The sequence below is a fragment of the Seriola lalandi genome, unplaced genomic scaffold, assembly GCF_002814215.2.
Source record: "Seriola lalandi dorsalis isolate HSWRI2012SDOR001 ecotype SW California unplaced genomic scaffold, Sedor1 jcf7180002054748, whole genome shotgun sequence".
Taxonomy (NCBI): domain Eukaryota; kingdom Metazoa; phylum Chordata; class Actinopteri; order Carangiformes; family Carangidae; genus Seriola; species Seriola lalandi.
The window spans coordinates 705,741-721,444 of NW_019525301.1; the positions used below are offsets into that span (position 1 = coordinate 705,741).

General features: G+C 40.9%; 1 protein-coding gene across 1 annotated transcript in view; it reads right to left on the bottom strand.

Moving 5' to 3' along the window:
• The window catches only part of cntn3b (contactin 3b), a 54,453-nt gene that overhangs the window by 27,614 nt on the left and 11,135 nt on the right, over positions 1-15,704 (bottom strand). The window contains exons 4-5 of the mRNA XM_023424804.2: positions 5,201-5,376; positions 1,441-1,539 (exon numbers count right to left, since the gene is read on the bottom strand). Of these exons, the coding sequence (XP_023280572.1) occupies positions 1,441-1,539; positions 5,201-5,376 (275 nt within the window). The remainder of the gene's footprint in view (positions 1-1,440; positions 1,540-5,200; positions 5,377-15,704) is intronic.

Sequence of the window (15,704 nt, forward strand, 5' to 3'; positions counted from 1 at the left end):
AGAGAGAAAGAAGGAGATTTAGAGAGGGAGCAACAGGACAGGAAAGGGAGAAAGGGACAGCGGGCTCATACTGCTTTACTTTCATTCACTTCAGAAAATGTGAGAAAACACAATAGTACTACGGTTACAGCAGCCAACCGCGTATAAGCCTATGTTAGAGGGGAAAGCTGTCAAACTGTATTTCACACAGAGTATTCTGACCCATTATCCCGTAGACCAGCTGTACAATGCATTGTGCTACAAACTGTTCTCTTGTGAAGGAAATTGGTTGTTCCAATGTGAAGGCTACTGTATCAAGAGGGGGACAAGGTAGGCAGCAGCCATTGTCCATGTTCTCAGTTTTCTGCAGGGTGGTGTGGCTGAGCAGTTGGCGTCTTTATCTACTATTTGTAGCCTGTCATTTATAAAATATTTGCTATGCTGCCATGCCGGCGACAGTCAGGGCCGGAGGAATTCTATTTTTTCCATCTAACCCTCCGTCCATATGTCTGTCCGCCGATACGTTCATCCATATGTTCGTCCGTCCCATTCTCTTCAACGCGATATCTCTGGAACGCCTTGAGGGAATTACTTCAATTTGGCACAACCATTGACTTGGACTCAAAGATGAACTGTTTAGATTTTGGTGGTCAAAGATCAAGGGTCACGATGACCTCACAAAACACGGTTTTGGCTGTGGGAACGCAATATCTCGGGAACTCCTCATGGGAATCCCTACAAATTTGCCACAAATGTTCGTTTGTACTAAAAATGAACTGATTAGATTTTGGCGGTCAAAGGTCACGGTGACCTCACATCTATGACCTCTTGAATTTAATATCTCAAAATCTTCTTTTTAGATTTGGCAAAAACATTAATTTGGTAACTGTGAATTTTTTGGTCATAACTCAGGAATTCAATCGCTAATTATGACACAATTTAACACAAATGTATAAAATAATGAAGTGATGACATTTTACATCCAAATGCTCAAAGGTCAACTTCACTGTGACTTCATAATGTTCTGCAAAAACACATATGGCTATCATTCAACATTGTAACTCAGGAAGTGGAGATTGTGACCATATTTCCAGCAACTTGACTTGTTGGCGGAGGCATGAGACAGACATGAGAGTGTTATAAATCTTCTTATCTATTTCTCAACAAGAAAGCAAATAGCCCATTTACCAAAATACGCATTGCATTTATTAGAAATATTGTCAGAATAAGTGAAAAAAACACCCAAGTGAGGATTGACTGTGTCGCATTCTGTATAAACAACATAAGGCAAGGATTATTAAGAGCATGTGTACACATAAATGGGTGTAAAAACCGATTAAGTTTGGAGTAAGGGAGTAATCCGTTATCAAAGGTTGCCATGTGGAGTGAGTAATTCCTATGAGTCATGTCTAAATAAGAAACGAGAGGCAGAGGCACAAAAGTGGCATCTAGCAAACTTACCTCCAGAATGTGCGGGTGGTCCACATAACAGAACCACTCCTTGGCCCTCACGGACGTTGACAGCACTCCTCACCGTTTGGGTTTTGAAGTTGTCAAGATCTGATGAGTAAAAAAAACGGAAAGTAAGAATTGCAGCTCAAAAAAGTAGCAGACAGTTAAAAGTGTATTTTTTTAAATATTCTATATTGCCAAGGGTTTCTTTGAAAAAGATAGCTCTGAAAATAGGGGACATACATTTTCCCAAATTCCCCACACTGATTCACTGAGACATGTTTTTGATGTTACATTTTGAGCGCTGGGGCTTTAATAGGGCATCATTGATTGCCCTGGGACACCTCGGGATAGCCTCCAACACTTTCAAAGGCATCCGGGGTGCTGATAAAATAGATGGACCTGACTCTGTGACGTTTACCCTGCAACACTACGCTCAAGACAAGGAAGAGATTAGGCTGAAAATGGGATAAAATGAGCACGGGCGGGGGGAAGGAAACGCTGTGCACGGACTGAACAAACACGGGGGAGTGTGCATGACAAATGACAGTTTGCAGTGCCAGCAGCAATAAGTAACATCATTATTAAATGTGGTGTAATCTTGCACTTAAAAGCATTAGCTTCCCCATCAATACTCTCAGCACAATCTATCCGCCTGCAAATGAATGAACAGTTGCTGGCAAGAAAAAAAACCTAAACCTGGGATGATAAACCATCCTTGGCTTCATGACTGATGGAGGGAAGCTGCCGCAGTACGCTCTGCACTCTGTCTGCACCCTCTGGCTAACAGCCTGGAGTAAGCCTTCCAAACACAAACAAAAGAAAGTCAGTGTGACCGATAAGGGAAATTAGGAGAAGGAAGATTATGGAGAGAAGTGGGACAGAGTGTTGGTAAGATTAATGAGCAGCTCTCTGATGACCGCAGTGGAATCAAACAGAGCCAAGTCACGGCAGGACACCGAGGAGGCCACAGGAGAAGATGGCTGACTTGAAATACAGACAGAGGCGATGTCCTTCTGATCTCACCATGCTGCCTTAGTAAATACAGAGTCCATCTCCTAGAGACATTTATGATTCTGCGGAGCGAGATTCAAATTCCCGGCTGATTGAAAAAGCCCGGCATAACTAGCGGTTGATAATTATAACAGCAACGCTTTCGGAAACAGCGGGAGGTGAATCAGAGAGCTACTATTAATTACTTAGTGGACGAGCAAAGGATGACTCCTTCACCCGGATCGTGCAAAGAAGCACAGAGAAGGTTAGAGACGTAGCGGGGCTCTGTGCTGGAGGGGAGACACCTCTCTTTTCTCTGGCCTCTGTGCAGAAGAATAATGGGCTTCACTGGAGTGAACTGACCACACACTGTAACTCTGAGAGCTAGAGGCCAAACTCACTGTAGCTGCAGTGATTCCATTGTAAGCAGAATCAGTCTCTGCCATATAAGAATGGCTGGCCCTACGATTACACAGAGTGACCATTACAGTTCGAAGATGATTGGTCTAGGCAGTGGCGCCGCTGTGGAGGCATTTCCTGTTATATTTTGTGTCCAGCAGATTTCTAGATTAAAGCTACTTTTACCTGCTCCAGAGGGATCACAACACAGACCTCTCGATGTATGGTTGATAGCTTTAAACAAAAAATCTAATTTGTTAGAACTTGGGTTTCATTTTTCTGATTACAGTGTTACCATAAGTGACAGAAACAATGACTGCAAAGGCATGGTTTCTGCCACTTATGGTAACACTATGGTGATATGGTATTTGCAAATAGTCGCCTATTTACAGCAGACATGTAGCAATATAAGCATACATTTAGTCAGGTCTGAAGCCACATGTCATTTAGTCATGTTTCAAGTCCAACTTTCAGATTCTCCTTTTAGTTCTGTTTGGGCATCTACCTATTCAGTGTAGTGCACTATTTAATATAGCGCCAAATCACCACAAAAGTTATCTCAAGGTACTTTTTAATTAGAGCAGGTGTAGACCGTACTCTTTACAATATTGATTACAGAGACCCAACAATTCCCACCATGAGCAAGCACTTGGCGAGAGTAGTGAGGAGAAACTTCCTTTTAAGAGGCAGAACCAGACTCAGGGTGGGAAGCCATCTGCCTCGACTGTCGGTCCGTAAACTGCATTGATATTTTATGAGAGCTGGATAAGGCTCTAGCTAATTTGCTTTGCCCTAGTGGCCACTCATGGTACTGCAACAGAAAATCCCCTGCGGTGGCGAAAAAAGCCTTTTCGTCACAGAACACCGTTATAAAAGAGACATCTGCAAAAAAAATGACTGTTTTACTGCATGGCAGCCATGCTAACTCGCAGCTAGCCGCTGTGTAGGCCGGCTGAATAACTTTTAAAAACATAAATTTAATGACCGAAGCGTCTCACACGGAGGCTCCGACACGTCATCACCAGTGCACGGCAGCAAGTGGTTCACTGTCAGTCCAACCAGAAAGGCACTCTCATCTACTGGCAAAGAACTGGAGATAGTGGCGGGGGAGAGGGACGTCAGGGCAGCCCTCCATAGACTGCTGCCCCTGCGACCCAGACACGGGTAAAAAGTTGAATATGGATGGATGGCAAGTGATAGCTTATCCCAGTAATACATACTGACATACATCTTATAATATTTTATGTGCAGTAGTGGTAATTATTGATCAAATCATAGAGAAACGGGCTTAAAGCAGTAATTTATGTCCTCTTTTGTCCAGCTACCATTATTCATTCAAATGATCTACCATATTGCAGACAACATCTCATTTTGACATCTCATGTGGTTCTCTGTGACGTGGAAAACTTACGCCCCTCTCTGCAGACAAACCCCTCTCACGTGATTGGCTGATTGGATAATAACATGAACAAGCAGGTGTACAGGACGTGTTAACTTATAGTGGGTGCAGCAAATCAGCAAAGAAGGCACAGCATTTCTATCTTAGGGCAGTGGTCTCATTACACAGACAAACAGAGTATCAGCCATGCTGATCTTCTAGACCTCACTCACTGTGCTTTAGGCAAGACAATAAATGTCAAGCAGCTCTGCTCTTCACCCGGTCCCCAAAAGTGAGATTCATTACAGAGCTACTGGGATAATGGCAACCCATCTCCTGAAAGGAAGTGAGCGGCTCTCTATCCGTGGGACATGATCAATAGTCAGCAGGCTTGATCAAGAGAGGGGAGGTGCTTCTGTATCGCCTGTGTGAAAGGGAGGACCCCCCACTACACAGTATCACTTTCCAACCCGCATTTTGTCTTTTAAGCAGTGGACTGGCAGAGCAGCAGACAGCACTGTCACCATCTGATCCGCTCACAATCTGCTACATTTATTATACATAAAGAAGTGGCTGGTGATTACAAAGATACAAACACTTCTTAAGCATTATTTGTGTTCATTTGCTTCAAAGTCTGGATCACAGGGGCTGGCATATCACTCAGCAAAATTGAGGCAATTCGGACTGAGCATAGTTGCTGTCAGAGTTTGAACCACTAATGAGAATCAATGGAGTTGTGAGGCAGTCAGAAGCTGCCTCACCCACTGTGTTTGTTGCATCTGACATTTCATTCGATTACCATTTCCCCTCTCGAAAATCTATTCCCCAGCAATTTAAATGAGAAATTGGAATAATAAATGGAAAAAAAAAAGAGGCCGGGGCCATAAGCATATTACACACATGTCAGGCCGAGATACAACAGATACAAAGAGATGCCAGAATGTCATAACTGTGTCAGAGTGGTGCCAGAAACGTGTTAGCAATTGTAGGATCACTTACATGCAAATTGGAGGCTGGCTCTGCGGCTGAGGATGGAGCCCCATGTGTTGAAGGCCGTGCACTGGTACTCCCCGGTGTCTTGGTCCTTGTCCAGGTTGCTAATGATCAGGCTGCCCCCAGACATGTGACGCCGGTAGTCATTCCCCAGATCAATGAGTGTTCCGTTTAGTGACCATCTGGAAAAACGCAAACACAATCAGTAGTAGTCCCCTGGAGATGCATGCTCGCAGTGTTTTTCACAGAGATCAATTTGATCGGTCCGCCAGCATCACGCTGAGAAGATAAAGGGTGAGTAATAAGAGTAAGGTTCAGTATTATTAACATAGAAATCTGAATGTTTGGATAGTCCCTTAGAGCAAGTTGGTGAAGAAAAGAAACATTTCTTAACATTGTGAGCAGCAATAGCTCCCAGTTTTCATCAATTTGACTTCATTGAAGTATTTTGTTTGCCATTAATTTAGGCAAAACTTGCAGATATACTGTGGTGAATATTGATTTTCTGCTATTTGCAAGAGGATTTTATTTCATCTCAGTTTTATTACTTCAACTAAGGAGGTTATGTTTTTGGTCCATTTTTAAGCCTGCTAGCAGGATATCTGAAGAAAAGCATATGAACAGATGTCCTTAACACTTGGTGGAAATGTTAGCAGGATATCTCAAAAAAACATGTTGACAGATTTCAATTAAATATGGTGCAAATTTCATGGACCAAGTGTTTTTGTGCAGATAAGAATAAAGGAAATTATGTTTCATCCTAACACAGAGCAGCAGAAAACACAATAGGGTCTTTTACTAAAGTAAAAGTATATATAACACAATTTAAAAACAGTTACAAGTAAAAAGAAAAATATGCAACTATTATTGAACAAATGTATGTTAAGCACAAAAGCAATTATATATTATGCTATCGGATCATAATTATGGATGCAATAACATTTAAGCTGCATTTTGCATGTTGTAGCTGGCTAGAGTAAAGCTAATTTTTATATTCTAATTTTACATACTGTTGGGTGTTTTAATTTACAGTCTAACAATGCATTATATTTCATAAGCTCATAATAGGTTTATAAAATCTGATCAATGTGGAGGAGTAGAGGTATAAAATATCATAAAATTAAAAGTATAAAAACAACTAACTCAGAAGTGTACAGGTTACAGTGCTTGAGTATGTGTATTGTCACTTTCCACCACTGCTAACAACTAAGATGGTTAACACAGTAAACAATGTTAGCATTGTCACTATGAGCATGTTAGCACTTCGCTCAAAGCACCACTGTAAAGGTGAAGACCACGGATATTCAGTTAAAATTCACAGTAAATGTATAATCTAACAATTATTATAAAATAATAACAATACCTTCTCTATATATTAATATAATAATAATGTTATGTTCTTTTGGTCTTTCAAGGGAAATAACAGCTGTAATAAGAAGCCTAATAACTATAAATGAGGGCTTTTGAAAAGGTATAATAATGATCTTAATTTTATAAAATGAAATGAAAAAGTGTTTTTTTCATTTTTCCTCTTTATGTTTAACTGCAACAGTTAACCAACAGTCTCATCCATATTTACAATTAACGATCTCATGATCAGCTTTAACACGTCCTTCTCTCTTTCTTTTCCTTTCCTGTCCCACTTTCCACACTTATTTCTACGACTTCTTCTCTGGGTTCGTGAATCTCGCCTCACTGACTCCAGTCACAATGATTGGCTGAATAGTGTCACATGACCAGTGACGTAAAGGCTGCGCCAGTTAAAACAGAAACGCTTCGTCAAAATTGAATAGTTCTCAATCATTTACAGGTTACAGGTCCGCCTATTAGTGACCTCCGGTGTAGACTGTTAGTCTTGTTTCTCACTGCACACCCTTGGATGAAAAATGAATCCCATGACTGTACCTCCACTGTACGTGTAATTTGATGTGAATTTGAGTTCCAGTGCAGTTTAAAAATGTCTTAACATTTTGTGTTATTAACATTACAAATCCAAAGGGTTTGTGCAGCTTTGGCAGATATGCTCTCTCTGAGTGATTTCTAATTAGTTTATGTTTGTGCGGCTGTGTTTCTGAATTATTGCTTTGACACCTTCATATTGCATCGTCTACAGACCATTTCCCTCAAGGAAAGGTCACGAGATACTCTGTCATGCAAGCTGAGTTCAGGAAGTGACAGCTATTAATCACAGCTACCAACAGAGACAAAACACTGAATAATGTTCAGGCCGAACAATGAAAACACTTCATATCTCATTCTCTGAAATCTACAGTCTGTCAGTCTGCCGGAGATGAATTTGAAGCAGATGCAAAATGAGGGGTACCTATAAGAAGCGGGACTTTATCTCAGAACATTACCTGATGAAAATGTACTTTTCCTTATACAATCTAAAAAACAAAAGCTTATTGGGATGCCGCGTGTCTAAGGCTGCCTCAGCGACAGCACCGTGAAATGACAATTCCAATGATAAGGAGAAAAAAAATCAATATCATTTTTTTTTTCTCCCTCCCAGGCAAACTAATAGGCAGTTAGAATGATGCTTCATGCAGTCCTAAAGCCAGTCAGGGCTCTCCCTGGTTTCCTGCCTGACAGACTACAAAAGACAAAGCTGTCTTTCATTTCGTAGCCTGCATTATTCATCTAACAGTCTGTCCTTGTGTCACTTAATCTGACTGATTTTGTCAGTGTTCAGACAATGGTATTACTTAGAAAAGCTCTATACTTGTCACGACACAGCTCGTTTTTTAGCATATATGAAAACACACACTGCGATATACAAAATGACCATTTCAAATAAAACACACATATTACAGAGGTGTCTTCACCGCATTTCTCCATTTGAATTCTCCTTTTCCTTTTGCCTCCTCTGTTTGTGCCAAAGGAAGGATTATTGTGTATGTACAGGAGGGGAGGAGGTTAAATGGGAACGGATGAGAAGCTAGTTGGACTTGCGGCTGCCCAGCATGATTGAACTTAATGGGAGAGGAAGGTGGGCAGCCTGGACAGATCACACACTCCGGCCGCGTGTAATGATGTCTCTGCACTGTCAACACAATCAGTGAAGCCACCAACCCACTCCTGCTGCAGAAACACCAGAGACAGCCTCTGATATTAGGAGACGTTGGAAAATTTATTCGCCTATCTCTTTGCCTTTTTTTTTTTTCCATGGGAATCTAGAGATGGTGAATGTGATTTTAAAGGTTCAGAAAGGGCAACGGGAGCAAATGGGCTGCTGTCACTTTGAAAGGTGTTAACACTGATGCCATCTGGACTATTCAAAAGATAATTTTGAAAAGGGGAATGCAGCTGTGACTGACCAGTTGCGAACAAAATAACAAACCTGCGCTTGCAACTTCTCAGATTCTGACAGTGACATGTATGAAAAAACAAATGTGAACCTTCACACTCAGAAAACGTGAAGAAACATCAGCACAGCACACGCCACACAGCATCTCGTAAACCCAGCTGTGCTGTAATCTCGCTGCTTTCACTGCTGACTGGGGACTGTTTGAATTTTGAGCATATTTTAAAATTTGACACTTTGAATGGACAATTTTCCCACCAGCGAAAATAAAACAGTTAAATGACTTAATTCAGGCAAATAGGATGAATATCAGCCTCACGCTCATCTGCTGTAGCTGTTCTTTGTGCCCGACCTCCTACACCCACCACCACTCACTACATAGTGAATTCTATGTAGAGGACTATATTGTGTGTTTCAAAATTTACCTTTTATGGGTCGACAAAACGCAGGACTTTCACACACAGGAGACCACTGTTTGTATGTCTGTTTCTTTTATCCGTGACCGTTCCACAACCTTAACTGCGTGTTTATTATTATAACCATAACAATGAAGGCAATGATACGCCTGCTGCTGGTTCACTCCTACAGGTCGTATCATTGTTATGATCAGAGGGGAGGTCTTGATGAAAAGTTAGTGGGTCATCAAATATAATTATCTATTATTATCTATTATAAATACATTAATAAAGGTTAATAAACCCTTACGTAAGCAGTTATATATGTTAGAAAGCCATTCATAAAGGTTTCTTACAGTAATGTAAATCAGTTGTAAATGTTAATAATACTCTTTCCACCTTTTTTCACTGCCAGACGAGTTTGCCTCAGAGGACACACACAACAGCGGGGAGCAATGCCTTCACATGCACTTACAGAGCACACACACACACACACATGCAGACACAGGGGAGAGAGAGTGAGCTCCTAGCTGTCATGCAGGTTGGTAAAATGGATCCGTCGCGTCTCATCCCCAGGTTGGTGCTGAGAGGGAAGTTCCACAACCTGGCACCTCAAAAATCTGTTCTTATTAATGACTTACATCTTATCTATAGAAAACTAACAAATGATTTATTACCATTAATAAAGCCATTAGTTACAATGTGAACCATTTACAAGATGTACCTCATTGTGAAGTGGCACCAATCGATCTTTGTTAATGACTATACCGGTTTTTGGGATCATTTGAGTCGACTATACAGTTTACTGTATAATAATTCTTACTAGGCATTCAGACAGCACTACAACATGCTATCTAATCTAGTGAACTTTATTGTGATTTCAGAAACAAGATGTTAGTGTTTTGAAAACATAATAATAACCAACCACCAGCTGTATGTACTGTTCTATAACCTGGTGGTTCAAAACCAGCAGATTAAGACACCCGTTTTTTTTTTTTCCCCATTATAATTAAACAGGTGAATCAGGCAGAGCAGTTCTTCATGTAACTGAAACGCAGCGCACGAGGCTGAGAGCAGCTTACAGTGAGTCGGACACAGTCCGGGAGAACAGTCCTATTTTCTGCGGTGTGCTGCAGGCACGGGCTGATCTGAGCATGCTCTGAATGAACTCCCCATGACCTTGAGGTTCACATCAATTTTACATGAGGTCTCCTCATCAAATAGACTGGGGATTGTACTGCAGCACCGGCTCACCTGGCTTTCCTTGAGGCCAGACACCCACAGAGACAGCAGTGACCACACAGACCACATACTGTTTCGTGCACACACACACACACACACACACGTACGCATGCACGAACGCACACACACACACACACACACACACACACACACACACACAGAGCTTTAGAGCTGATAATGGAAATTCAACTGCTGACCAGGGTACTCTCTACCATTATGTTCAGTAGGTTATTGCTGCTGCTTTTTAATAAATTGATGTTCATTTGGCTTGAAAGCCAAATGTAACACAATAAATATTCTTAAAACCACCCTGTGTCAGTGTGAGTGTCTCTGTGTGTCTGTGTGTGGGAGTGTGGGTCCGTGTATCTGTGTGTATCAGCTTCAAAAGTGCTACTACTCGAATTAGTGGAACATTAACACAGATAAAGTACTAAGTGCACAAATGTTTATACACACATTGTCACATGCATTTATCAGACGATATAATTACATTAACAATTCGAATTTTGTATTTTGGATGTGATGTTTTTACACAAATCAAAACTAAAGGAAGTAAAAAAATGTATGTAATGTAACAGATAAATAAAAAAGCCTTCTAAAGTTTTATTGCAAACCACAGTCCGGCATTTTCTAGTTTATCCTACTGGTTTTGAAATGATCGCATAAGCCCAAGGGTCACAGAATTTTCTCACCCTATCAAAGGACAAGTAACCCTCCAAAAGATAAAAATTGATCCAACGTGAAACAGTCTCCACATCCAGACACATTATCAGGCTCTATGCTGCAACTGAATTCATACCAAAAAAACGTAACATCTTATAATCACACCCTCGGTCTATTTATGTCCCTGTTATCCCGCACCAACCCGTGAACAAAGGTAGAGTCATACATCTGCCTGAAGTCACATTACATGATAGCAGACACCAGCCAGAGCACTTTTTTATTCCCCCTTTCCAATCACTGCTGTGCCCTTGATCCTGTGTTACAGCAGATTCATAGTAAACACAGTGACAGGTGTATTCATAAAGCACAGCTCTGAGCCCCGGAGTGTGCTCTGGTGCTACGCTGGACTATTTGTCAACTGAAGAACTGTCAGGGTTCCCGTTCATGTTATTCGCTGTGTCACCGTGTGGGCGAGGTGAAGGTGGACGCGGAGCATCAGAGTGGTGAAAACAAAATCTGAAAAAGTGGAGAAAGCTAGCAACTGTAACTCGCAAGGGTGATAAAGCAGAAACACAATGACCACCGGAATTACTAATTTCATCACATCTGCTCTGTGTTCTGTCGTATTTTAATCAACTAGACAGAACGTATCCATCTTCATATCACTGTTAAACATCACTAATATCACTCTATTACAGAAACAGTTATGTTTTAGTGTTCAGTGTCCACTCTCCATCATCCTTGCCTTGGGTTTCCTGCATTTTCCAGAACGCCAGTCTGCATTGCATTCTGGTCTGCTAGGTCTTTTTCTTTGATGGATTTTTTCATGTGTGATTGCTGAACATCACTGCAAACTGATGAGTCTGCAAAGCCCTTAAAGCACTCACCCTTTGATGACAGTCCAACACTGACACAGCGACTGCTCAGGATTTATCCCAATTTAAAGATAAGGCTGGTGATACTAAATACTACATACTATATTTTTTTTTACTGTCAATCAATTCCATTAAAAGACCAACACCAACAATGAGGTGAATGAAATGAAACAAGTATGTTCTGCCAAGTATGACACACAGTGTCTTATTTCTCTGAGTCATTGAGCTCCATTGTTGTCCAAAAATGTATCAGTGAGCCACACTGTTGCACTGGGTGACATCTTCTTTTATTTCCACGAGCGTGGGCGTTGTCATTTATTTTGAATCGATCCCACATCCACCATCCTGCTGGTGTAAATGCCCACTAGCTCACCTAACAACTACACTATTTCGACTTGTTTCAGTAACGCTTGATAAAACCTGCAGCCTTTTTTTTTTTTCTTTTCTTTTTTTTTTTTCTTTATATGTATTTGGGAACTGGTTTGAAAGATTGATGTCTTCAGTAAAAACCAAAGCGCTTGGCGCTGGCAGACACACAAGAAAGGTCACATTTGCTGACACTGATAAAAATATAAACGAAATATAAAACGACAACATTTAAGCTGCTGTTTTTTTTTTTACCAGCTGCGACAACATGTGGCTGGTGTTGTTTTCACGGTATGATTCTGTCTGTTAAGGAAAAATGTGTGGTGATGCCTAATGTAGGGGGGACTACCACAGAAGAGGTGGTTTAGCGGGTGTTTCGTTTTTTGTGGTTAGCATCACAACTGTGCAAAGTTAACGGGTGTTACACCTTTTAATACCCGTTAACTTTGCACGGTTTTCACTGAGATCAACTTTGAAGATGGATGTGGTCCAAACAAGCACCAACCTCCAATGCTGAAAAATTAACCCAACACTGAAGTGCTAAAAACTGCAGTTCTTCAAATGACCACTAGTGTCTGGCTCCAACAGTGAGTCAATCCTCATAGACTCCCATGTTAAAATGCCCAACTTTACAGCAGAAATAAACATGTTTACAGCCTGGTACAAAAAAAAGGTTTTGATCTAATTTACCCCTTCATGATAACTGTACTCATTTAAATTTGATTAAAGCTCAAAGTTCTGCATAATTGAGGGTAGACGCCTTGAGTGACAGGTGGGTGAGTGTATGCTTGCCACAAACCGGCATGCACAAAGTCTCAGCTCCACACACGCCCCACCTCTTTGCTGATTTTTGGATTAGGAAGCATTTAGGTGGAGTCAAACACTGCCAAGATGGCAATGGTGGAGCAGCTCACTCTGAGCTTCAAAACCACTCTATAGGTGGCGTCACAGAGGCTACGTCCATCTTTATTTACAGTCTACTAATACTGTTTGTGCTGGTCTCTAGTTCTATTTGCTATCAATATATATAATACTACAAAGATATACTGTATGGTGTACTGTCAGTCCATGTGGACTGGGCAGTTGTATGTTTATGACACAAAGAAACGATATCACACTATATTGTGTTTGGTATTACTACACTAGTACTATGTTATACTTCATTGCAGCTGTGCTAGAAATCTATGACATTGTGTATATTTGGCCACATTGAAATGGATTCAGAAAATAAAATGTACCCAGGCAGTATCATGACTAAAATTGTCAAATTTCATCATTATTATAAATAATTTTTAAATATGATGATTTTTTGAATGTTGTGATTTCAACACAACAGGGGTGGCACAGTGGTGCAGTGGTTAGCACTGTTGTTTCAAAGTTAGAAGGTTCTAGGTTCTAACCTGCTGCTGTCCTTGGCCTTTCTGTGTGGAGTTTGCATGTTCTCGTACTCCAGCTTCCTCCCAGATGCAGGTTTAAGTTAACTGGCGACTCTAAATGCCCATAGGTGTGCATGTGAGCATGAAGGTTGTTTGTCTCAATATCTCAGCCCTGTGATAGACTGGCGACCTGTCCAGGGTGTCCCTCACCCTCATTCAATGTCAGCTGGGATTGGCTCCAACCCTAAAAGGATAAGCGGTGTGGCTAATGAAAAAAAAATGATTTCAACACTGTAGGATATGGAGGAAAGCTGAAACACCCAAATCTAAGTGAACTCATATGCTCAGCGCTAAAAGCCCATTTGTGCCCCCCCCCCAAAAAAAAGGGTTAACGTAATCTTTTCTGACAAATTCAATATTGGGTGGCCCAATTTTCTGTATGGATATTAAACCAAATGAATGAATTTTTCTTAATAGTTGCAGTAACTGAGGAAATTAAGTGTGCAGCTCTGAATGTAATACCCTCTCGCTTGGCACATCTAATTATACAAATACTGTTCATTTGCAGGGTGTAGGCACATGCATAGTTTGCAGGCTCTGGTGAAAGTCACAGCATGACCACTTCCTGAAGTCTTTTTTTTTCTGTTCAGTGTGCTCAGGGCTTTTTCAGGTTCTAATTTCAGTGTTAGTGAAATAAATTGCCGAGAATTTATGCCTTCTATTTTATCACTAGGACAAAGAAGTCCTCTCCTTGCCCAAAGGGAAACAAGTCAAGGACAATCAGTGTCAGAAAAACTGATGCAACCCAAATAAAGCTAAAAAAATAACTCTTCTTCAAAGTAAAATTAGGGCCGAAAACTGTAGTACCTTTAAAAGCATTACCAGAAATGTCAATCCACAGTGGTGAGAGATTGCTCAGTCAAACATCAATTCTTCCTCTTAAATCTGGTTTCAGATTTTTATTCATAATTGAGGGCACTGACTCCAAACAGTGAAACTACTGACCTAGATGAATATCACCAGCGTGAGATATGCGTGTTGTTTTGAAGCTAAGTGCTGCAAAACCCCAGGTACTACAGTTCAGCTCTGAGAAAGAAAATAAGAAGGCAGCTGCATGGGGCTCAATAGAAAAGCAGGATCATACGTCTATATCTTTATATGAAATTAGAGCAGTAGAAGGGACAGTAATTCTACTTTTATCACTAGGTCTCTTAAAGATTTGTGTGGTGTATATTTTGTAGTGTATTCTAATTAAAATCTTACAAAAAACATAAAAAATATTGAAGATGTAAAAAATCAAAGAAAATAGTGCTGTATTGTTTTTCCTTCTTTTTAAATCACATACTATATTAACAAATGGTTGCTTTGTAAAGTTCAATACGGTAAATGTGTTGGCGAACTATTGATTATTTACACATTCGGCAGACAGGAAGCAACATTAGCATTTATTTGGAGTCATGGTTTTGGATAACCTGACAAAGGTAAATTCAATATAAGCGGCAATCTCCAGGCTGAAAAATTAAGCCAACATGGAAGCACCAAAACCTGCAGTTCTTCAAATGATCATCTGAGTCTGGCTCCAGCGAGCCAATCCCCATAAACTCCCATGTTAAAATGCACAGCTTTACAGCAGAAATAAACATGTTTACAGCCTGCTACAAAAAACTGTTTTGGTCTCTATTTCCTCCTTCATGACAACTGTACAGGGGTGAATTTTTTTATAACTCACAATTTATTAAGACTTAAAGGAATAGTTTGGGTTTTTTGATGTGGGGTTGTGTGAGGCAGTCATATATAGTCGATACATTACCTACAGTAGATTATGATCAGTGCGATCCCGGTTCAGAAAAACGACAGGGGCACCAGCGGAGTGGCAGAGCGATGTGTTGCTGTGCAAGGGTCCATGAGAAAAAATATGTTTTCTACACCGTATTGCTTCGCACAGAAGAGGATTGTTTTGATGGCCGTTTTTAAAAGTGTCTAAAACATGTTTTCTCTGCATAATTGAGGGTGTGCTGCTCTCTGGTCCACACACACACCACCTCCTTGCCCATTTTTGGATTAGCTGGGAGTGAGACGGAGTCAGGCATTGCCAGGTTGGCGATGGTAGTGCAGCTCACTCTGAGCTTCAAAACTGCTTGTCAGAAACCTATGGGTGAAATCATCATCCATAGTCCAAAAGTAACCCTACTTTTAGCTTTGTTTTGGTCTCCACCTAGTCCTGACAGATACATCTGGTATGTTAGCTGCTGAATGCCCCACTGTTACCCCCCCCCCCCCCCCCCCCCC